Source organism: Thunnus albacares, chromosome 22 (assembly GCF_914725855.1).
Source record: "Thunnus albacares chromosome 22, fThuAlb1.1, whole genome shotgun sequence".
NCBI classification, from domain to species: Eukaryota; Metazoa; Chordata; class Actinopteri; order Scombriformes; family Scombridae; genus Thunnus; species Thunnus albacares.
This window is the reverse complement of record NC_058127.1, coordinates 24,101,218-24,127,385: the sequence shown is the minus strand read 5'-3', so window position 1 is coordinate 24,127,385 and position 26,168 is coordinate 24,101,218. Positions and strand designations below refer to the sequence as shown.

The following is a 26,168-nucleotide window of genomic DNA, read 5'->3' as shown; positions in this document are numbered from 1 at the left end:
TTACACACACAAATGCACTAATTATGTCTCGAGACAACACATGAAAAATCACATCTTAGAAAAAATAAAACATGTCTTTAAACCATCAGTTCAGTTTTTTTTTAGAGATTAAAGCACATGCTTGTATTTTTTTAAAGGTTGTCTTGATTTCAAGGTGTTATATAGTCAAATATATCTGACCCTTTTCTAGCACTGTGCCACATGTGGCTCCACTTCCTGAAAGTGTGTCCCACCCCAAAAATGCAACATTATACCCACTTCAGCTCCTCATCTGATTTGATAGAAACTTCTGATCAAGGTTTACAATGTGTGAAAATTACAATATGTATAAGTGAAAGGCTCAGAAAGCTTCCTGCTGCCTGCCAACAATATGCAGTAGAGTAGTGGTGTAGAGGTGTTAACCACATTTAAAAATTTCAAACATCCAGCCCAGCCTCTCTGTGAACAGGTATCATTGGAACTACTTTCTACTGAAGAAATAGTCCCAATGAAAACTGATCACAGTGAATTCTGTTTGGAGTAATGAAGACTCCAGAGGGAGATGTTGCTGCTGAATTATCTGAATGACACTTTTTCAACACTGTGAGCTCCAAAAAACAAACAAACAAAAAATTGTATAGAAGACAGAAATCTCAGAAAAACATAAAGACAAATAAAACTGAAACTCTGCATGCTAGATACGACTGGAGGTAAGTGAGAAATAAAATATACATTTCTGTAGTTGGGATGAACTGATCCATTCAAATCAACACCTTTGCACACGACCAAAGTGTGACTCTGAAAAAACAGTCTATACTATACTATATGCAAATACTTTTTGCATATAGAATGCAACAGAATAGTGACTTTTGCCCCTAACAGAGAAGAGAAGCTGGTGTTGTATTTGACTAGATTTGCCTAACAATAGCTAATATAGAGGCAGAGTTTCCTTTCAACAGTGAACATCGACACACAGAGACCTCAGAGCAGCATCATGATGGAAAGGATCTTACTGGGTGTCCTGTATCTCTCAGGTCAGTGAAATATTTAAAGGTATAATATGTAACTTCTCCGCATTCTAATGTCTAAAAATGACTAGATCTATGTTATATATTTTGTTGAGAAACCCAGAGAAATCTGTAATTTCAATCAAGGTAAGGGTCCGTTTCATTTGGTCGGCAGTTAATAGCATCATATCCCCTTTTTGCGTATGTCAGGGTTGTTGTTGTCTGGTAGAAGCTGTCATGAATTCAATTGTATTGTTTAAGTCACATTTTTATGATAGACTTTTTAGACCTTGGTTTTAGATCTTTTAGTCGGGTGAAGGATTGTTAGTATTATATAGTATTATTTCATTTTACTGTAATAGTTAAAAAATGTTAGTCACCTTACATGTTAAAAAGTGGTGTTTTCCTCACAGGCTGGTCCATCTTCTCCACATGTCGTCTCCATCAGTACCACTTTGTTTCTGAGCGCATGAATTGGACTGAAGCTCAGACCTACTGCAGAGAGACATACACAGACCTGGTCACCATTGAAAACACTGAAGACATGAACCAACTCATCAACACAGTTCCATCTGCTGGTAATAACAGTCAAGTCTGGATTGGCCTGTACAGAGTCATTGATTGGAAGTGGTCAGATGGGTACAGAGGGAGTGGAGCTGAATATAGGGACTGGGGATCCAATCAACCAGATTTAAGGGCTGATGAATTCTGTGCAATGACTGGAGATAGTCGTCACTCATGGTACGATTATTATTGCTCACGTGCATATGATTTTGTCTGTTATAATGGTAAGTACCCAGCTAAGCATCATTTCTTCTCTAATAATGATTACATTGAAGTACAGAACTTTAAATCAAAGATTCAGTTTTCCTCAATAATTTATCTGCAGGAACACAGCTGGATCCTCAATTTGTTTTTGTGAATCAAGAGATGTCTTGGTTTGATGCTCAGAGGTACTGCAGGGAGAACTTCATAGACCTGGCCACTGTGAGGAACGACACTGAGAACCGGGAGGTCAAGAATTTGGTGCCCAGTGGAGACTGGGCATGGATCGGCCTGTACAGAGATCCTGGTATTAACTGGTCTGATGGCAGTCCCTACTCGTTCACCAATTGGAGTGGCTCATTTTCAGTTTCAGAATCACACAGATTGGTGAAAATGATGTGTGGTGTGCAGGAATCAAACCAATGGACATTTATGTCCTGTGAAGAGAGATTTCCATTTGTCTGCTACAGCATCCCTCCTGGTGAGTGGTTTACTGTCCTTCAGTGGAAGCCAGAGAATGCTGCATAACTTTAGCGTAAATCATGTTTGAATGTACATGAAAAAGTGTAAATATCACAGAACTAATATGACAGCAAATGAATCATTCATTTCTCCTCTCATTCTGTGTCTCAGTACCAGTAAAGAGGTGGGTAGTTAAGCTGAGGATGAAGGTGCAGGACTCCTCTGTGGATCTCAATGACCCTGCTGTGAAAGCAAACATCCTGAAAAAGGCAAGTCTCCAAACTCCAGACTGGGTTAGGGGCTGGTGTGTCTCAAACAGGTCTAGAATACTTGTTTACATGCTTATTCTGCTTGATGTGTTTTGCCACTATGAAGTTTGATTATATCTAAAAACCAATGGGGGGTTTTAGACACAACAACAACAACACAATAGGGGGGATGAATGTTTCAAAATGGCTTCCATCTGTGTTTCCCAGTTCCAGGACAGACTGAAGGAGCAAGGAGTGAGTGGAGTCACCCTGAAGTGGAGAGAACAGCCTGATGGGAAAGTCTTCCACAAGGAGGGAAAAGAAGAGAAGAAGAAAAAAAGACAGAAGACTGAGCTCTGAAATGAAAACCCAGCTTTACTTATCTGTAATCCATGTTGAATGTTGATTCTCTATCTGCTAACAATATACTATCATCAGCTTAACCGTAACCTTGACTACATCCTGTATAGAAGAGTTTTATCCTTCCTCATCAATATTACTGTGTGAAGTGTTTCAATCAAAGTCACTTTTCTTCCAAATAAAACATATGAGATGAGTCGTTGGCTTCAAGTTTACAGTGTGTGAACCAACCTGATAAAAGCAACAGACACACAGTTATGGCAGTGATTTATTGCAGAATAATAAAGTAATCTAGGTGATAATGGGAGCACTGGTAGTCTGCAAAGGCCTTCCATCCAAACTTTTGAAATCTGTAGACTTCTGTTGCTGCACTCAAACAAAAACACTTTAGCAAAAGGCAAGAGAACTAAGAAAAGACACAACTGACAAATGTATCAAAAAGTGTGAGTATCTTATATAGATAATATGATATAGGCTGATAATATAGGCTGACACAGCAAAATGTATCCACTTCACATTCCCTCCATGACAGCCAGTGGAGGAAGAAGTTTTTACATCCTTTACTTCAAAGCAGCAAAACTACAATATAACATAAGTATGATGAGTAAAACGTAGTAGAAGTATAACAAGTGAAAATAGTGGTTGTGCAGTGATGTTAATATGACATTATTAGATTATTAATACTGATGCATCAGTGTGTGAACAACATTTTATTGTTGTAGCTGGTTAAGGTGGAGCTAGTTTGAACTACTTTATATACAGGAAACTTAACTGTAGGTAGTTAAGTCCAGTGGTTCCCAACCTAGGGGTTGGGCCCCTCCAAAGGGTCCCAAGATAAATCTGAGGGGTCGTGAGATGATTGATGGGAGAGGAAAGAGGTTAAAAGACAAATGAAACACTGGTTTAATCTTTAATGTGTTGTATTTTATATCATGAGTGTTTTTATGTTAAATAAAATATTCTGTACAGTAACTAGTGACTATAGGTGTTAAATAAATGTATAATATTTCCTCAAATATTGTGAAGTACAAGTGGCTAAAAATGGAAACATCCAAGTAAAGTACAAGTACCTCAAAATTGTACTGAAGAACAGTATTTGATTAAATGTACTTAGTTTGTTGTCAGATGATGACAGGAACATGTCATGTGACTGAGCACCTCTGTTATTTTACACACCATTGGACAAACTATGTGCTCCTACAAACATGGTTGTGAACGTCACAGCAAACCTCTGTAAATATGTCAGGTCTAAATAATTACACACAACTAAAGAATATACAGATACATAGTGGGATTATAGTGAATTATCAATGACTGCATGAGCACATACTGTGTTTCATATTGCATACATGCTGAGCTCTCCACGTATCTGTGTGTGAGAATTAAAATGTAACACTGCACTCTTGTGTTTGCATGTGTGTATTGTTGGCTTCAAAGTGAGAGTCTAGTAAATGTGGGAACAAAGTGAGAGACAGACATGTAAAACAAGAGGGGAGGATGTGATTTGTTGTTGTAGTTTTACTGAACTACAGCTGATTGCATGTTACCCTTTAGAAATAATCTCACTACCATAGGATCATTAAAATGGTTTGCTTGACAAAACATCTGAAATATCTTCATTTTAGAGGAGTCATTGAACCTCTCCTGTATTTCTCTCTTTGTTGGTAATGATTTACTGAGTCCTATTGCATTTCTACATGAGATGCTTGAGAGAATTTGAGGAAGACAGATAACAGAGAGAGAAAATAAAACATGTTTTGAGTTCAGTAAAGTGACTTATTTGGATGTAGTTTGGTTAAACTAAGAACTTGTAGTTTTGTATTGATTTGCAGCCTTGTAACATTTAGATAGGAGCTGTGTTAAGTGGCCTTTTTTGACACAAATGATAATGATGTAATAACAAACAACTCATCTTAATCTGGTTTCTTGGAGAGTGGATGTCACCCTTCGGTGATGAATCCTTCCGTGACCATGAACCTGGGAAGAATCTCCTGTGTGTCTGACACAGTTAGAGTGTAAGGTTGATAACAGAGATGGGGGGAGAAATTACTCACCTTGCGCAGCATTTCTGGAGAAGAAACTCAGGCACAGTGCAGATGAGTAGAGGAGAAAGCACTTGCTGCCAAACGGGCTGCCTGCATGAGAAAGATGTAAGATGAGAGGCCAGACAAGAACGAGCAACAGACATCGTTTTTCCCTTTATTTATCTCACCTGAGATGGGGAGACAGAAGCAACCCCCTCCCCAGTGTGGTGCCTCTAACACCTGGAACACACAGCCTACCTTCACCTGAACAGTGTGTGTGCACCGCTGAACTGCTGCGGCTCGCACACCCGCAGTGTCCACACAGACAGCGTTGCTAACAGAATGTTTCATATCATTTCATTTGCATTTAGTTTAGATAGTAAAAGGTTAAGAAGTGTGTGCTAACTCTGAGGGGCATGGTGGGGTCAAGTTAGGTCTACTAGTTAGCTCTCACAGCATTGTTATCTTCACTCTTTATTATTTCTTTATTTATTTATTTATTTATTATTCTTCCGTACATTTTTTGATCAGTAACTGCTCCTACATACTTTCAGCTACAAAAACCATTCATATATCCAAACATTAAGCTTTTTTCAGATATTTTTACATTTTTACAATGTAAGTGAATGGCAGAAAATGACACACATACATGCATACTGTCCCACGTACTGTACATAATAATAATAATAATAATAATAATAATACTAATAATAACAATAATAATAATAACTTTATTTGTATTGCACCTTTCATACAAAAAATGCAGCTCAAAGTATAAACTGTACATATTGGACATACATACTGTACATACATACATACATACATGCTGTACATATATAGATATATACATGTTGTGTCTGTACATGCGCATACAGTAACACAAACTGACATAGAAACACACACACATACTAAAACACACATTACTGACACATAAAGACAAGAATTGTTTTTTCTGTCTTTATGAAGACTTTTATTCACACACACACACAAACTGTTTTTTCTATCTTTATCAGGACCTTTACTGACAAACACACACACACACAAACTGTTTTTTCTATCTTTATGGGGACGTTTACTGACAAACACACAATGCGTTTCAGTTAATATCAGCTTTTTTTTTAAAAGCTGTTATCAGAATTGCTTCAGCAATTTCTTTAAGCTTTCAGCTTCCGATGAATTTCACCCTTCATCATTCACAGCTGCTTGCAGAGGCAGCAGTGGTAGCAGTAGCTGGCAGCAGCAGCAGCTGACAGCCTCCAGCTCTCTTATGCATCCATCTTGTTGGTTATACTGATTATTTCACCAGTTAAACCCCCACTATCATCGCTGCAAGTGAAGAAAATCCCTCCAGATGACACCAAATTCCTCAAACAAGCCAAACACACTCAAACAAACCTCCATACTAACTGTCAGGAGGGAAACTCACAACAAATAAGGAAAATAACACCAAATCTCAGTCTGGAAGCAGGTAAATCAACAGGCAGACCAAAGTAAAAGATGGTGAACATGGAGGTGAATGATAGTCCTGGTTAGGGGTGTAATGGTACACCAAATTCATGGTTTGGTGTGTACCTCGGTTTTCACGGTTCGGTACAATTTCGGTACAGCAGGAAGAAAAAAGAAAGGTAGAAAATACCATTTTGGTCTTTCATTTTGAAAAATGTAAACATCCAACAATGGCTCATTGACTATAACTATTACTGAAGCAGTTTAGTTTTGCTGCTGTGGAAAACAGAAAACAACCTTTATGTTTCTTGCAAGGAGTCAGGACACCTGCTGACAGCTGTTTTATGTTGATTTATGGTCTAACTGTATATAAAGTAATTCAAACTAGCTCCACCTCTTAGTAGCTACAACTGTAGCATGCTGCTGACAAACTGGTGCTTCATATTAATAATCTAATGATTTAATATATAATAATATATCAGTCAGAGGGACCAAACCACTACTTTTACTTTAATACATTTTAACTAAATGTTTATCTCTCAGAACTGGTTCTTACGACGTGCTGTCTGAACACGTCAGAAATCAAATAGTTGTTCTGAACGACGAAAAACGAACAAACGAAACGAACGAAAAGCCGACCGTCACAGAGAGGGGAGGGGGACATGGTATTGTTTCATTAAGGAGATAAAGGCACATATTTTAATGGTAGTGTTGCACTTGGTCAGTATTATGGGTCACTTGTTTGTCATTCTGATGGCAGGGTAACCCAGGCTACCTTGGCTAAGCTGGCTAAAACACCAATGAGTATGTTAGGAACTCATGCTCTAGAGTTATTGTTCCTTATGTCGGACTAAGTGGATTATTAAACTATTTTGACAGTAATTGTCAAGGTCACGGAGCGTATTCTTCGTACAACTGGATGCACCGAACCGTAATGTCCGTACTGTGACGGTTCAGGACGAATACATGTACTGTTATACCCTTAGTCCTGGTGTAATTAATGACAGCTTAAGGCTGTGGCTGTGAGTTCAGTGGGTTTCTGGGCAGTTCATGTCTTACCAGTGTCCTGATAATCAAGGCTATGCTCTCTTTTTATTTTTTCCCACATGTTGGTTTGGGGTCTTGCTGTCCTGGAGAATCTTACCATCAGATTTCACGGGGAATGCAGCATCACACACAGGGTCTAAGGGCTCTAAAGCTCAGATTATTAGAGTGGGGGTTCAATAGCATTTTATTCAAACCTGAATCCAGTATGCAATTTATTTTGATTTAACTTTTAAGAATAGTAAGTAACAACCAACATTTTTTCAAGTTTCCTTTTTGCCAGAATTTTGAAGTTTGCTAACAGCATTGTGGATCAAGTCTTGAATAGAGAGAAAGTTTTTTCATCCCTCTTTTCATCTATGTATTGACTCGTCACTTAGTTTCTTTGGTAAAACATCTACAGTATGAGACTGTTAAATTTGCTCAGAAGACACATGTTTTGTGTTGGAGTAAACAGACATTAGCAGTTTGAAGCTATAGCTCTCACAGTCATGTTGTTTAATATGAAAAGAGTCTTAATTTACCCAATTTCAATTCAGAGCAAATTCATCTTAGTTATGTGAAGGTCAGTTGAATGGGATTATCTAATGTAACAGGTTCAATGTCAAAGTTTGTAAAATACATGGCTGTCAAACTAGAAAGAGTTTCTTCTGACTTCCTGTGCATTAACATGTGTATCCAATCCAGAGCAGAGTACCTGATCCTCGTCTTTATGATTTCAACACTGGCAGCACAAACACAAACAGGCAGATGACTCAGCAGTTTCATCATTTTTGGACACCAGCCTCTTGCATTCAGTTTCTTCACATCCAGTCATCATTTTACAGATGTGGAGCAGTGTAAGTACAGGAAGAACTGCGTGGAGACTGACGCCAAGTGGCTGCAGGCCAAAGAAGAAGAGCTGATGATGAAGCTGATAAAGAGGGAAGAGCTGATGAAGAAGAAGCAGGAGATCAGGAACCATCTGACTCATCTAAAGAAGGAGAGGAGAGAACTGCGCACTGCTGTGGAGACTGCTGCTGGTAAGACACATAGACTTCTGTTGAAAAAGTGCTTGTTGTTAAATGACAAAGCTTTATTGTGTTTTAAGATTCAATCCAAAAGTGTTTATAGCTGTTCAAAATTGAAAGTCATCATATGAAGAAACAAGTCTCGAATGTGGAAAAAGTTCTCAAACCTCTCCATTCAAGATGTTACCATGTACAAGTTTATTAACATGATAAAAATCCTGTCTCTCTTTCTCCATTAGGCAGACGTCATGGCTCCCTGTCGGAGCGACTGAAGAAGGTGGAGGATGAGTGCAGGCAAAGGGAGGAGGAAAGGGTGAACCCGGAGCTGGAGCTGATGAAGGTGAAGGAGAGTCTGAAGAAGGCCCTGAGTGGAGGCGTCACCCTTGGCCTCACTATCAAACCAAAAGCTGGCTCCTCTGACCTCCAGGTCAGAACACTGAGCTGTACTATGCTGTCTTTTACTGTCCTGTGGTGCTTCATTACTCCCACAGCAGTTTACATTCAACTGCAAACAACTACCTGCATGCCGCCATTACCTGTCTAATTTTTTCCGTCTGTGTATATGTGTGTGTGTGTGTGTGTTTATATGTGTGTGTGTGTGTGTGTGTGTGTGTGTGTGTGAGTGTGTGTGTGTGTGTGTGTGTGTTTGTAGTCACTGGTGATGTTGCGACAGACCCAGGAGTCTTCTCCATTCTCCAGCTGTGACACCAGTGACGCTGAGTCCTGCTCCCTGCTGGTCAACAGTGCCTCACTGCTCCGTCGGCAGCAGGGCGGCCAGAAGGCCTCACCAGTCCGTGGACACGTCCTCAGGAAGACCAAAGTCAGAGCTCACAATGTAGACTGGAACCAGACTGATGTATAATGGTTTGCAATATACTGGGACAGTTTTTGCAGTCCTGTTTCAACATGAGTCCCCTCATGCACAAAGTTCATTAGGACATTTTCTCACTTTGAGTGGAATTAACACATCGTCTTATCACCCAACATCAGTGTTGGATCTCACTAATGCTCTTGTGGCTGAATGGGATCAAATCCCTGAAAATAATAATTACGAATTTTTACTATATTTTTTATGACCAGTGTAGTACCTGTAGTACTGGAAACTGTGTTAAGTCACAATAACTAGTATATGAATCAGCAAATAGGGAAAGAAGAACATCACACTTGCGGCAGCAATGCCACGCCAAGCTGTGTGTCAGGGTGGAGAGAGGAGGAGAGGAGGAGCAGTGTGTCAAACACAACACACTAGAAGTGAAGCTATTCTATCTTTTTCACTTTTGGATAAAAATAAGTTTGTGTTTGTGGTTTGAACATTTAATCCACTACAAACTCCCCTTTAAATCATTGAAATCCTGCAGCACATGGTCATCAAGCCAATATTTATTTTGATTTTTTTTATTTATTCTGACAGGTTTGAGACTAGAGTAGGCAAGTGCTGAAAATCTTTGTAAAAATAATCTTTTTTGCTCATTTTCTAAAACTATTTTCTACTATTATTTTCTGTATTGTACAACATTATGTGCATATTTATCTGTAACTTTCGTGGTAGCTCAGCTCTGTGAAGCACATTGTGCTTCCTCCTGGAATGAAATGTACGATATAAATAAAGTTTTGTTTGCTTTCTTGATAATGTCAAAGTCAAATCCATGTAAATGTGGAGCATGCAAACTAAGTGTGTGTCTCTGTTTGTTTGTTTTGCAGGAATGGGAGCAGAAGAACAGCACATAAACCTCTCAACCCCTCACATCAGTCTCATGTTATTTCCTCATTTTTCTTTTTGAGAAATTGTGTTTATATTTATTTTAACTGTTCATACAGTCTGAGAGCGTGTTGAGGACACAAGCATAGCATTCACATGAACCAGAACAAGTTGCCTGTTTTAGTAAACTGTAAGTACCACAACATACAGAAATAGCAACCTTTTGAAACTTTTATACTATGGAGCATGTTTAGTGCACAAACTTTCTTCTTCAAGCAACCACCAGTCTCTTTGTTTCCTTTTCACTCAAAATCTGATTCAGTTTGGGTTCAAAAAGGTCAAAACCAAGTATTTATTTGTAAATGTTTAAAGGAAATACTAGCTTCCCTTTGTTTATTTATGTTGATATATTTTAAGTGTTTTATTTACTATATATTTGTGTATGTGTATATATATATATATATATATATATATATATATATATATATATATATAGAGAGAGAGAGAGAGAGAGAGAGAGAGAGAGAGAGAGAGAGAGAGAGCTTGATGACTTCAAAATCTTGCTGTCCAATATGTTTCAACATGCCACAACCTGAGGGACAGTGAATGACCCACACACACACACACACACACACACACACACACACACACACATGCACACAAATACATGCATAAGATATACTATATATAACTGATATATATCAATCTTAATGTTGGAGAAGTACCACTCCATTCTTCAGAGACATGCTGTACCCTCTGGTTTGCATCTTTGTGGAGAAGGATTCATACTGCAGCAGGATAATGACCCCAAACACACCTCAAAGCTTTGCAAGAACTACTTGAAGACCAAAGAAGACCAAGGAGTCCTGACTGTCATGAACTTTCCTCCACAGTCACCTGACCTCAACCCCATTGAACATTAATGGGGACACTTGAAGACTGAACATTCTGTGACATCACAAGAAGCTCTTTGGAACATTGTCAAATCCTGCTGGGATAACGAGGCTCATCAGGTTTTCAACAGACTTGTGGAGTCCATGCCAGCTGGAGTGCATGATGTCATTAAAGTAAAAGGAGGAAATACTAAGATATTCTGTAATTCATGTACATTTTTCAAAGATTAAATTTTTCACTCAAATTGTTAAGCTGATATTATCATTTGTAATGAAAGAAATAGTTTTACATTCAGAACAAATACAAAATAGAAGTATCTTGACTAGAGGTCTCAGACTTTGGATCCCACTGTACATGTACATCCTTTTTTTTCATTTTCTGGAGTCTCGTCCTGTGTGGAATCTTAGGAAGCACTTGTGTTTGTTGGTAAACCAGAGATGATCATCACACTTTCTGCACTTTGCATAAGAAATACAATATATTTGTATGCATCTATTCAACCCTTTAGACCATAAAATGTACTTGTGTCTGTTATTGCCAGTGAGTAGTAGATAGCAAAAACATGAACCAGATCATCATTTTACACAATAATACATCACCATCATTTAGAATGTCTTAATATTTACACTAACTGCACTAATTATGTCTCGAGGCAATGCATAAAAAATCCGTAGATTGTAAAAAATATGGACATAGCCACCGTGATGTCACCCACTGGTTTCTGAAGAGTGGTTTTGGAGCTCATAGTGGGCAGCTCTGGCCGTCATCATCTTGGCAGTGCCTGACTCCGTCTAACTCCTGGCTAATCTAAAATGTGCAAAGAGGAGGAGTTGAGGCAGACTGAATGAAGCCTGGTTGCTGAAACAAGCCACCTAGCGGCTAGTGACCTGTCACTCAAAGTGGCCACGTCCTTGATTATGCATAACTTTACAGCTTAATAAAATTTAAACAGGCGTGTTATGAAAAAAAATCATCCCCTGTACAGTTGTCATGAAAGGGGAAATTAGCCTTAGAGACCAAAACCGTTTTTTGTACCAGTCTGTAAACATGTTTATTTCTGCTGTAAAGTTGGGCATTTTAACATGGGGGTCTAAATAGTCCCAATGAAAACTGAAGACAGAAATCTCAGAAAAACATAAAGACAAATACAACTGAAACTCTGCACACTAGATACGACTGGAGGTAAGTGAGAAATAAAATATATATATTTTGTAGTTGAGATGAATTGATCCCTTCAAATCAACACCTTTGCACACGACCAAAGTGTGATTCTGAAAAAACAGCCTCAAAAATACTCTGCGGGTACTTGTACAATGTTTTGGAGACAAACATTTCCATATGTGTAAATACTTTTTGCATACAGAATGCAGCAGAACAGTGACTTTTGCCCCTAACAGAGAAGAGAAGCTGGTGTTGTATTTGTCTAGATTTGCCTAAGAATAAGCTAAGCTAATTCCTTTCAACAGTGAACATCGACACACAGAGACCTCAAAGCAGCATCATGATGGAAAGGATCTTGCTGGGTGTCCTGTATCTCTCAGGTCAGTGAAATATTTAAAGATAGAATATGTAACTTTTCCGCGTTATACTGTTTAAAAATGACTAGACCTTTGTAATATATTTTGTTGAGTTGTGTACTTACATCATCCCAAATGCTTCCAGCAATGTTCATACCCAGAGAAATCAATAATTTTAATCAAGGTAAGGGTCTGTTTCATTTGGTCGGCAGTTAATAGCATCATATCACCTTTGTATGTATGTCAGTGTTGTGGTTGTCTGCCAGAAGCCGTGAATAATTGACTTTTCAAGCCACATTTTTATGATACACTTTTTAGATCCTGGTTGTTTTAACTATATCTTTTGACCAGATGAAGGATTTTAGTCATCGGATGTTTGGATCTTAAGTTATCAGAGAAACAAGCTGAGCAAACATTAACAGCAGCTCAGCTCACAGCCCCTCTGGACGTCTTGTGTCTGCTAAACAGTGTGGGAGAAACACTGATTTTTAAGGTGAAACTGCTTTATTCAATGTTTTTACTGGTTTCAATCAGCGGGTCTGTTTGTTTTGGAGAGGAGTAGACCTCTGTGGATAATTTGGCTCCTGGTAAAAACCTCCTGAACGATGAACACTGAAGGAATCCTAACCGGGAGAAGCTGACTGCAATGACTGCAATTGTAGTTGTTTCATGATGAAGACAACAATTCCCATGATCCCACACTACTTCATGATGTCATCAAACTGTATTTCATTATTGTTTTGATTAAGAGACCACTAGCAGCAGAAATGACATATTGTGTGTAAATAATGTCTAACAGTGTTTATTATTTCATTATACTGTAATACTCAAAAATGTTAGTCACCTCATATGTTAAAAAGTGGTGTTTTCCTCACAGGCTGGTCCATCTTCTCCACATGTCGTCTCCATCAGTACCACTTTGTTGCTGAACCCATGAAGTGGACTGAAGCTCAGACCTACTGCAGAGAGACATACACAGACCTGGCCACCATTGAAAACACTGAAGACATGAACCAACTCATCAAAACAGTTTCATCTGCTAGTCAGGTCTGGATTGGCCTGTACAGTAACATTGATTGGAAGTGGTCAGATGGGTACAGAGGGAGTGGAGCTGAATATAAGAACTGGGAAAATCTTGATGACAATGAGCCAGACTTTTACGGGGGTAAGCAGTTTTGCGTGAACATTGGAAACAGTGGAAGATGGTGGGATGATACTTGTGCAATTGAATATCCATTCATCTGTTATAATGGTAAGTAACAGCAAAGCCTGTTTTCTTCCTTTAACCTGTATTAATAGGTTTTTTGGCCAATTGGGAGCAGTGGAAAGATGTGATGAACACAACATTGTTGTTGCTTATTTACACATCCAGAAGTTGTGGAGCAACATTATCAAGTCCAATATTCACTCTCTGATAGTTCTGTTTTTGCTTTCTACCAACTCCTGAGGGAAATATCTGGCTCTTTAGCTGCTAAATGTTCCACTATGTTCACCAGCTAGTTGTTAACTGTGTGTGTTTGCAGCTTGATGCTGAGCAGGTAGTGTACAGTGAGTTTTTAGAACCAGCTGTGGCAGAAAACAACACTGTGAGAGCGCTGAGAGTGAACCAAAACAGTAAAGAGCAGAAGCTCACTATAAAGCTTTGTAAAGCTGAGCTGCAGTCTGGTGATAATTCTCTGTAGGTTCATCACTACGAGCAACATGTCTGACATTAAATGTTATCATTTGATACATTATTAACATAAAAATATTGATTATAGCCGCTCTAACATTATTTAGAAACTCAGTATATCAACAATTCCACTTTCCCCCAAAACTAACTGCAGGAACACAGCTGGATCCTCAATTTGTTTATATGAGTGAAAGAATGACCTGGTCCAATGCTCAGAGGTACTGCAGGAAGAACTTCATAGACCTGGCCACTGTGAGGAACAACACTGAGAACCAGCAGATCCACAACTTGATGCCAAGTGAAACCTTGACATGGATCGGCCTGTACAGAGATCCTGACTCCTTCCTTTATAACTGGTCTGATGGCAGTGCCTACTCACTCACCACATGGGGTGATAAACATTCAGTTTCAGGATCACTCAGATCGATGATGTGTGGTGTGCAGGAATTAAACCAATGGACATTTATGTCCTGTGAAGAGAGATTTCCATTTGTCTGCTACAGCATCCCTCCTGGTGAGTGGTTTACTGTCCTTCAGTGGAAGCCAGAGAATGCTGCATAACTTTAGCATAAATCATGTTTGAATGTACATGAAAAAATGTAAATATCACAGAACTAATAGGACAGTAAATGAATGATTCATTTCTCCTCTCATTCTGTGTCTCACTAACAGTAAAGAGGCGGATAGTTAAGCTGAGGATGAAGGTGCAGGACTCCTCTGTGGATCTCAATGACCCTGCTGTGAAAGCAAACATCCTGAAAAAGGCAAGTCTCCAAAATCCACCCTGAAAGTGTTACAAACAGTTTCAAGGTGACATATGTGGGAGCAGGTGTGCAGGTGTAGAAAGAGATTTTTATGCACCCACAGAAACCTCAGTAGTGCAGAACAGAAAGCAGTCATGACCTTTGATACAAAAGAGATAATTATTAATTAATTAAACTGTTGATCCTTTTGTGATCTTGATATAACAAATGATTATTCCAGTGTGATAATAATTTATTTTCTTGTGACTGTACAATCATTATCTCATGATCACATGAAATGATAAAAACTGTCTCCACATGTTCATGGAAAATTTCCTTCGTAAATTGTTTTTGCCTCTTAAGAGAAAAGTCCACACCAATTTCTCCCATAAATTATTTTAAGATCAGGATCATAAAACAATAACACAAAGGTTTATCATGTGATCACAAGATGTTTTCAAAATGGCTTCCATTTGTGTTTCCAGTTCCAGGACAGACTGAAGGAGCAAGGAGTGAGTGGAGTCACCCTGAAGTGGAGAGAACAGCCTGATGGGAAAGTCTTCCACAAGGAGGGAAAAGAAGAGAAGAAGAAAAAAAGAAAGAAGACTGAGCTCTGAAATGAAAACCCAGCTTTACTTATCTGTAATCCATGTTGAATGTTGATTCTCTATCTGCTAACAATACACTATCATCAGCTTAACCGTAACCTTGACTACATCCTGTATAGAAGAGTTTTATCCTTCCTCATCAATATTACTGTGTGAAGTGTTTCAATCAAAGTCACTTTTCTTCCAAATAAAACATATGAGATGAGTCTTTGGCTTCAAGTTTACAGTGTGTGAACCAACCTGGGAGGGAAAAAGAGAGAACGAAAACTGAGCTCTGAAATTTAAATCCATCTGAAAGCCGTGTTTGATGTTGATTTTTTATCTAATACTTATAAAACACTAGTAGTTATCAGAATAGAGGATTTAACCATCACTTGCAATTTAGATGTGGCTTTGGCTTCAATTGTTTTAGTATAAAAATGGTAATTTCATCACTATTACTCTGTGAAGTGTTTTAATGAAAGTGGATGAATTTCCTGCAGAATAAAACATCTATAAAAGAAACATTTTGGTCCTGAACCCTTCAGCAAAAGGCAACAGAAGCACTAACCAGTGTTTACCAGTACTGAGAAAAATGCATCAACAATATTCATATAGGAAGTCATCACTGTGTAACTGTACCTTTTGAATAAGTCATCACTGGATGAAGACACACAGTATTTTAAATGACAGGTTACCTGTGTGGGAATAAAAGTGCAACACTGCCCTCCTGTGTTTACATGAGTTTATTGCCTTTGAGAACAAAGTGATGAAACATTGTGGGAAGCAAAAACAAACATTTGAATTTCATTGGACTCCTGTCGTAAAACACACAACACTGTGTGTGTGTAAATCATAAGAGATGAGTGGCAAAAAAAAACCTTATGAAGCTTTATGTCTTTATTTTGTTCATGTGTAAGCCATGTTGGATGTTGATGTCCTATCTACAGTCTGTTTCCTAGAAATGACTTTTAGATTCTACTAAACTGCACCAGCAAATATGTTTAGCAGGAAATGTAATGTTGACCCAGTTATGTTTTCTGTCAACATAATGAGTAAAATGTTCAGTGACAACAAAATATACAATCTTGCAGTATAATATCCACTTGGACTGACTAGTCTACAGCATTACTGAACTTTTTGATGGTTATGTTTAGGCACTTGGTGGAGGTTAGGGGAAGGGATAGGGTTAGATCATGGTCTTTTTGTAAAACAGAAAACATCTGCAGTGACTAGACACACGAGACACAACATATTTTCATTCACTTGAAAAACATCACCTGTGAACATAATCATGTTTGTGAAAGCAACATACATGAGAAAACAATTTAGTCATATATTCTAGTCAACAGGGTTGCTACAGTACTTATACTATTACCGGAAGTTATAAGAGTAGAGAACTTAACCATAACTTGACTTGACAAGACTATATATACAGCTTACAATAAAGCAAAATGTCTCACTAGAAAACAGTTACTGATCCAAAAACAGAAACAACAACAGTGTACAGATCAAGTGTACTTTGTGACACAGTATAGTGGTGAAGCAAATAGAATTAAACAAATCATTAAAAGAAACTGGGACATATTGAAAAGTGACAATTCTCTTAAAGAAGCTCCTCCAGATGCCGCTACCATCAGCTTCAGAAGAGCTCCAACCCTTACTGATAAACTTGTGAAGAGTCATCTCCCCTTGTACAACAGAAAATTTGATTAGGCATCAGGGCAGGTAACCACAAGTGCCGAGATTAAAATCATTGTGGTAATATGACCAATACCAACTACTTTACTGATATAACATCAGGTCGTAATTTATAAATTGCAGTTCCTCATATGTGGTTTACAGACACTTGACTGAACATAAACATGCTATAAGAACTGGCAACTCCCCATAACCGATGGCTCTACATTATAAAGAGGCTGACCACGGCAGCGGCAATTCTCTAAAGCTATCAGACATAGACCATATAGCAAACTGAATAAGGGGTGGGGACCAATTAAAAAGGTTCTTACAGAGAGAATTCTTTTGAATATACACATTGAAAGCTACACAATACCCTAGTTGAATGAGGAACTTGACTTCTCTCCTTTTCTGTAATTGTCTTTGATTTAGGTATCTGGGTTCATTGAACAACGTCAAGTGCCGGGATTTTATATATATATATATATATATATATATATATATATATATATATATATGTTAGTTTATTACCGTTTTTTGCCTTGACATTCCTTGATATTACGTAAATGCTTTGATGTGTGGTTTCCTCTGATGAACCGTATCTGTCATGTGACTTCACCAGTCTACATTAATCATGTTACTATTACCTGTCCATATTGATCATGTGATTACTTGCCAACATATATAAGAAGCAGCCTAAGGGCGACCATTTTGTACTTGCCCTGATGAAGGCCTTAATGGCTGAAAAGCATAGGCATGTTTTTAACTATGACTAAGAAGCCATGAAATATTACAGGCTTTTTAAATTCATTACAATCTTGAGTGCCTCTGATCTTTTCAATAACTCATTACTGTCTGAATGATTAGAATTTGATTTTATTTTCAAATACAGCGGGCATATGGTTGTTCAGATTACAAGTTCAGCTGAAGCTGAACGAGGCTTCAGCAGTGTGAGTTGGTGTGAGAGTGGCTATTAGCCCAGAAAAAACACTGGCAATAAACCTACATGACTACCGAGACATACATACCCACTCTATCTGACTAACTGACACTGCTGAAGCCTCAAATCACCAACATAGTTTTGAGTAGAGGGGGACCAAGAACCAACCTCTGGGGCTCAAAAATAAAGCCAACGCAGGAGTGCCAAAAACTGCAGTTCTTTGAATTGCCACTTGAGGCTCCAAAAGCGAATCAATCCTCATAGACCCCCTTGTAAAGATGCCCAACTTTACAGCAGAAATAAACATGTACAACCAAGTTGTTTTAATCCTTCACCTCTCACGTTCACACACGTCATTTGATACATTATTATAAAGACGTATTATAAAGACGTCCAAAGAAATTGATCTTAACAAATCAAATCAAATTTTCACAAAGTAATTATTTTATATTCTCAAGAGCTCAAGTTTATTATGTTGTGATCAGTTTTTTTTTTACAGATTGAATGTTGAAATCATTCATGTCTTCTCTGGGTTTCCAATAAAGTCGATGGCTTTCATTTGTGTTTCACATTTCCAGGACAGACTGAAGGAGAAAGGAGTGAGTGGAGTCACCCTGAAGTGGAGAGAAAAGCCTGGTGGGAAAGTTTTCCACAAGGAGGGAAAAAGAACTGAAGACCGAGAGAAAGAAAACTGAGCTCTGAAATTAAAATCAAACTACGGCTAACGGGAAACCTATGACGAATACTGATTCTATCTGCTAATAAAATGTACACATAGTTCACTGCCTTGTAGTTATCAGAGCACTAAACCATAACTTAGTACAAACTAGTCCTTTATCAATACTACTGTGTGTGATGTTCATAACTCCTAATGAAATGTAATCCTCTCCAGAATAAAACATATCTATGGATTGTTGTGTTTGCTTCAAGTTTACAGCAGTGCCAGTAAGTTCAAGTCTTATTTTGCATTGAGTTGTGCATTTTTAAAGCCACAAGAGGGCAGGCCATGCTTAGCTTAGCTTAGCTTAGCTTAGCTTAGCTTAGCTTAGCTTAGCTTAGCTTAGCTTAGCTTAGCTCAGCTAGCAGTATTTTTTACTCTGTTTTCTAAATACTCCAGAGGAGGTGAGGAAATTCATAACTGTTATTTTACTATTGTCATAACTATTCATTTCCACAGCCAGTTGTATTATCAGCCTTATTTAGTTTTATTGGATGATTTTACCCAAAGTACTTGGAGAAAAACAAAAACAAACCTACATAATAGTGTTAGAACCACATCTATGGACCTGACACATGACAAGCAAATGTTTCACCAGTTATTGACCTGTTAACACCCTGGAGCGGTAAAATAATAATAATAATTTGGGTCTACGAGAGTCAAAAAAGATAACATTAGTCTTTAGGTCAGAACACTGAGCTGTACTATGTGGTCTTTTACTGTCCTGGTGCTTCATTACTCCCACAGCAGTTTACTTTCAATTGCAAACAACTACCTGCATGCTGCCATTAGCTGTCTAATTTTTTCTGTGTGCGTGTTTGTGTTTGTGTGTGTGTGTGTGGTCACCAGCAATGTTGTGACAGACCCAGGAGTCCTCTCCCTTCTCCAGCTGTGACACCAGTGACACTGAGTCCTGCTCCCTGCTGGTAAACAGTGCCTCACTGCTCCGCTGGCAGCAGGGCGGCCAGAAGGCCTCACCAGTCCGGGGACATGTCCTCAGGAAGGCCAAGGTCAGAGCTCACAATGCAGACTGGGACTAGAGTGATGTATAATGGTTTGCAGTATTCTGGGACAGTTTTGGCAGTCCTGTTTCAACATGAGTCCCCTCATGCACAAAGTTCATAAAGACATTTTCCCACTTTTGAGTGGAATTAACACATCGTCTTATCACCCAACATCAGTGTTGGATCTCACTAATACTCTTGTGGCTGAATGGGATCAAATCCCTGCAGCCAGGTTCCAACATCTTATGGAAAGGAAAACTATTTATTTTACATCCTGGATTTTATTTTTGTAGCTCTGACTCATGGTTCTGTCAGTTATGATGACTCACCAAAATATTTACTCATTTTTACTAGATTTTTTATGACCAGTGTAGTACCTGTAGTACTGGAAACTGTGTTAAGTCACAATAACTAGTATATGGATCAGCAAATAGGGAAAGAAGAACATCACACTTGTGGCAGCAATGCCACGCCAAGCTGTGTGTCAGGGTGGAGAGAGGAGGAGAGGAGGAGCAGTGTGTCAAACACAACACACTAGAAGTGAAGCTATTCTATCTTTTTCACTTTTGGATAAAAATAAGTTTGTGTTTGTGGTTTGAACATTTAATCCACTACAAACTCCCCTTTAAATCATTGAAATCCTGCAGCACATGGTCATCAAGCCAAGTTTTATTTAGATTTTTTTTATTTATTCTGACAGGTTTGAGGCTAGAGTAGGCAAGTGCTGAAAATGTTTGTAAAAATAATCTTTTTTGCTCATTTTCCAAAACTATTTTCTTCTATTATTTTCTGTGTTGTACAACATTATGTGCATATTTGGCTGCAACATCCGTGGTAGCTCAGCTCTGTAAAGCACATTGTGCTTCCTCCTGGAATGAAATGTACAATATAAATAAAGTTTTGTTTGCTTTCTTGATAATGTCAAAGTCAAATCCATGTAAATGTGGAGCATGCAAACTAAGTGTGTGTCTCTGTTTGTTTGTTTTGCAGGAATGAGAGCAGAAGAACAGCACATAAACCTCTCAACCCCTCACATCAGTCTCATGTTATTTCCTCTTTTTTTCTTTTTAAGAAATTGTGTTAATATTTATTTTAACTGTTCATACAGTCTGAGAGCATGTTGAGGACACAAGCATAGCATTCACATGAACCAGAACAAGTACCACAACATACAGACATAACAACCTTTTGAAACTTTTATACTATGGAGCATGTTTAGTGCACAAACTTTCTTCTTCAAGCAACCACCAGTCTCTTTGTTTCCTTTTCACTCAAAATCTGATTCAGTTTGGGTTCAAAAAGGTCAAAACCAAGTATTTATTTGTAAATGTTTGAAGGAAATACTAGCTTCCCTTTGTTTATTTATGTTGATATATTTTAAGTGTTTTACTTATATATATATATTTATATTTATATATATATATGTGTGTGTGTGTGTGTGTGTGTGTGTGTGTGTGTGTGTGTGTGTGTGTTCGTGTGTGTGTATACACATACACACACAGAAATTTCAAAGAGCTTAATGACCTCAAAATCTTGCTGTCCAATATGTATCAACATGCCACAACCTGAGGGACAGTGAATGGCCCACACACACACACACACGCACGCACGCACGCATGCACACACACACACACACACACACAAATACATGCATAGGATATACTGTTTATAATTAATATATATATCAGTCTTAATGTTGGAGAAGTACCACTCCATTCTTCAGAGACATGCTGTACCCTCTGGTTTGCATCTTTGTGGAGAAGGATTCATACTGCAGCAGGATAATGACCCCAAACACACCTCAAAGCTTTGCAAGAACTACTTGAAGACCAAAGAAGACCAAGGAGTCCTGACTGTCATGAACTTTCCTCCACAGTCACCTGACCTCAACCCCATTGAACATTTATGGGGCACTTGAAGACTGAGAAAGCCAAACTTTCTGTGACATCACAAGAAGCTCTTTGGAACATTGTCAAATCCTGCTGGGATAACGAGGCTCATCAGGTTTTCAACAGACTTGTGGAGTCCATGCCAGCTGGAGTGCATGATGTCATTAAAGTAAAAGGAGGAAATACTAAGATATTCTGTAATTCATGTACATTTTTCAAAGATTAAATTTTTCACTCAAATTGTTAAGCTGATATTATCATTTGTAATGAAAGAAATAGTTTTACATTCAGAACAAATACAAAATAGAAGTATCTTGACTAGAGGTCTCAGACTTTGGATCCCACTGTACATGTACATCCTTTTTTTTCATTTTCTGGAGTCTCATCCTGTGTGGAATCTTAGGAAGCACTTGTGTTTGTTGGTAAACCAGAGATGATCATCACACTTAATACAATATATTTGTATGCATCTATTCAACCCTTTAGACTATAAAATGTACTTGTGTCTGTTATTGCCAGTGAGTAGTAGATAGCAAAAACATGAACCAGATCATCATTTTACACAATAAAACATCACCATCATTCAGAATGTCTCAACATTTACACACACAAATGCACTAATTATGTCTCGAGACAACACATGAAAAATCACATCTTAGAAAAAATAAAACATGTCTTTAAACCATCAGTTCAGTTTTTTTTTAGAGATTAAAGCACATGCTTGTATTTTTTTAAAGGTTGTCTTGATTTCAAGGTGTTATATAGTCAAATATATCTGACCCTTTTCTAGCACTGTGCCACATGTGGCTCCACTTCCTGAAAGTGTGTCCCACCCCAAAAATGCAACATTATACCCACTTCAGCTCCTCATCTGATTTGATAGAAACTTCTGATCAAGGTTTACAATGTGTGAAAATTACAATATGTATAAGTGAAAGGCTCAGAAAGCTTCCTGCTGCCTGCCAACAATATGCAGTAGAGTAGTGGTGTAGAGGTGTTAACCACATTTAAAAATTTCAAACATCCAGCCCAGCCTCTCTGTGAACAGGTATCATTGGAACTACTTTCTACTGAAGAAATAGTCCCAATGAAAACTGATCACAGTGAATTCTGTTTGTAATGAAGACTCCAGAGGGAGATGTTGCTGCTGAATTATCTGAATGACACTTTTTCAACACTGTGAGCACCAAAAAACAAACAAACAAAAAATTGTATAGAAGACAGAAATCTCAGAAAAACATAAAGACAAATAAAACTGAAACTCTGCATGCTAGATACGACTGGAGGTAAGTGAGAAATAAAATATACATTTCTGTAGTTGGGATGAACTGATCCATTCAAATCAACACCTTTGCACACGACCAAAGTGTGACTCTGAAAAAACAGTCTATACTATACTATATGCAAATACTTTTTGCATATAGAATGCAACAGAATAGTGACTTTTGCCCCTAACAGAGAAGAGAAGCTGGTGTTGTATTTGACTAGATTTGCCTAACAATAGCTAATATAGAGGCAGAGTTTCCTTTCAACAGTGAACATCGACACACAGAGACCTCAGAGCAGCATCATGATGGAAAGGATCTTACTGGGTGTCCTGTATCTCTCAGGTCAGTGAAATATTTAAAGGTATAATATGTAACTTCTCCGCATTCTAATGTCTAAAAATGACTAGATCTATGTTATATATTTTGTTGAGAAACCCAGAGAAATCTGTAATTTCAATCAAGGTAAGGGTCCGTTTCATTTGGTCGGCAGTTAATAGCATCATATCCCCTTTTTGCGTATGTCAGGGTTGTTGTTGTCTGGTAGAAGCTGTCATGAATTCAATTGTATTGTTTAAGTCACATTTTTATGATAGACTTTTTAGACCTTGGTTTTAGATCTTTTAGTCGGGTGAAGGATTGTTAGTATTATATAGTATTATTTCATTTTACTGTAATAGTTAAAAAATGTTAGTCACCTTACATGTTAAAAAGTGGTGTTTTCCTCACAGGCTGGTCCATCTTCTCCACATGTCGTCTCCATCAGTACCACTTTGTTTCTGAGCGCATGAATTGGACTGAAGCTCAGACCTACTGCAGAGAGACATACACAGACCTGGTCACCATTGAAAACACTGAAGACATGAACCAACTCATCAACACAGTTCCATCTGCTGGTAATAACAGTCAAGTCTGGATTGGCCTGTACAGAGTCATTGATTGGAAGTGGTCAGATGGGTACAGAGGGAGTGGAGCTGAATATAGGGACTGGGGATCCAATCAACCAGATTTAAGGGCTGATGAATTCTGTGCAATGACTGGAGATAGTCGTCACTCATGGTACGATTATTATTGCTCACGTGCATATGATTTTGTCTGTTATAATGGTAAGTACCCAGCTAAGCATCATTTCTTCTCTAATAATGATTACATTGAAGTACAGAACTTTAAATCAAAGATTCAGTTTTCCTCAATAATTTATCTGCAGGAACACAGCTGGATCCTCAATTTGTTTTTGTGAATCAAGAGATGTCTTGGTTTGATGCTCAGAGGTACTGCAGGGAGAACTTCATAGACCTGGCCACTGTGAGGAACGACACTGAGAACCGGGAGGTCAAGAATTTGGTGCCCAGTGGAGACTGGGCATGGATCGGCCTGTACAGAGATCCTGGTATTAACTGGTCTGATGGCAGTCCCTACTCGTTCACCAATTGGAGTGGCTCATTTTCAGTTTCAGAATCACACAGATTGGTGAAAATGATGTGTGGTGTGCAGGAATCAAACCAATGGACATTTATGTCCTGTGGAGAGAGATTTCCATTTGTCTGCTACAGCATCCCTCCTGGTGAGTGGTTTACTGTCCTTCAGTGGAAGCCAGAGAATGCTGCATAACTTTAGCGTAAATCATGTTTGAATGTACATGAAAAAGTGTAAATATCACAGAACTAATATGACAGCAAATTAATGATTAATTTCTCCTCTCATTCTGTGTCTCAGTACCAGTAAAGAGGTGGGTAGTTAAGCTGAGGATGAAGGTGCAGGACTCCTCTGTGGATCTCAATGACCCTGCTGTGAAAGCAAACATCCTGAAAAAGGCAAGTCTCCAAAATCCAGACTGGGTTAGGGGCTGGTGTGTCTCAAACAGGTCTAGAATACTTGTTTACATGCTTATTCTGCTTGATGTGTTTTGCCACTATGAAGTTTGATTATATCTAAAAACCAATGGGGGGTTTTAGACACAACAACAACAACACAATAGGGGGGATGAATGTTTCAAAATGGCTTCCATCTGTGTTTCCCAGTTCCAGGACAGACTGAAGGAGCAAGGAGTGAGTGGAGTCACCCTGAAGTGGAGAGAACAGCCTGATGGGAAAGTCTTCCACAAGGAGGGAAAAGAAGAGAAGAAGAAAAAAAGACAGAAGACTGAGCTCTGAAATGAAAACCCAGCTTTACTTATCTGTAATCCATGTTGAATGTTGATTCTCTATCTGCTAACAATATACTATCATCAGCTTAACCGTAACCTTGACTACATCCTGTATAGAAGAGTTTTATCCTTCCTCATCAATATTACTGTGTGAAGTGTTTCAATCAAAGTCACTTTTCTTCCAAATAAAACATATGAGATGAGTCGTTGGCTTCAAGTTTACAGTGTGTGAACCAACCTGATAAAAGCAACAGACACACAGTTATGGCAGTGATTTATTGCAGAATAATAAAGTAATCTAGGTGATAATGGGAGCACTGGTAGTCTGCAAAGGCCTTCCATCCAAACTTTTGAAATCTGTAGACTTCTGTTGCTGCACTCAAATAAAAACACTTTAGCAAAAGGCAAGAGAACTAAGAAAAGACACAACTGACAAATGTATCAAAAAGTGTGAGTATCTTATATAGATAATATGATATAGGCTGATAATATAGGCTGACACAGCAAAATGTATCCACTTCACATTCCCTCCATGACAGCCAGTGGAGGAAGAAGTTTTTACATCCTTTGCTTCAAAGCAGCAATACTACAATATAACATAAGTATGATGAGTAAAACGTAGTAGAAGTATAACAAGTGAAAATAGTGGTTGTGCAGTGATGTTAATATGACATTATTAGATTATTAATACTGATGCATCAGTGTGTGAACAACATTTTATTGTTGTAGCTGGTTAAGGTGGAGCTAGTTTGAACTACTTTATATACAGCAAACTTAACTGTAGGTAGTTAAGTCCAGTGGTTCCCAACCTAGGGGTTGGGCCCCTCCAAAGGGTCCCAAGATAAATCTGAGGGGTCGTGAGATGATTGATGGGAGAGGAAAGAGGTTAAAAGACAAATGAAACACTGGTTTAATCTTTAATGTGTTGTATTTTATATTATGAGTGTTTTTATGTTAAATAAAATATTCTGTACAGTAACTAGTGACTATAGGTGTTAAATAAATGTATAATATTTCCCACTCAAATATTGTGGAGTACAAGTGGCTAAAAATGGAAACATCCAAGTAA

At 38.2% G+C, this 26,168-nt stretch overlaps 1 protein-coding gene across 1 annotated transcript in view; it reads left to right on the top strand.

Annotated features, from left to right (window-relative positions):
• LOC122974520 (macrophage mannose receptor 1-like) overlaps nt 1–9,219 on the top strand; it is a 28,278-nt gene extending 19,059 nt beyond the window's left edge. Inside the window, exons 9-13 of the mRNA XM_044342556.1 lie at nt 1,846–2,103; nt 2,385–2,486; nt 8,163–8,357; nt 8,585–8,772; nt 8,998–9,219. Coding sequence (XP_044198491.1) covers nt 1,846–2,103; nt 2,385–2,486; nt 8,163–8,357; nt 8,585–8,772; nt 8,998–9,207 — 953 coding nt within the window. The 3' untranslated portion in view covers nt 9,208–9,219. The remainder of the gene's footprint in view (nt 1–1,845; nt 2,104–2,384; nt 2,487–8,162; nt 8,358–8,584; nt 8,773–8,997) is intronic.
• The last annotated feature ends 16,949 nt before the right edge of the window (nt 9,220–26,168 follow it).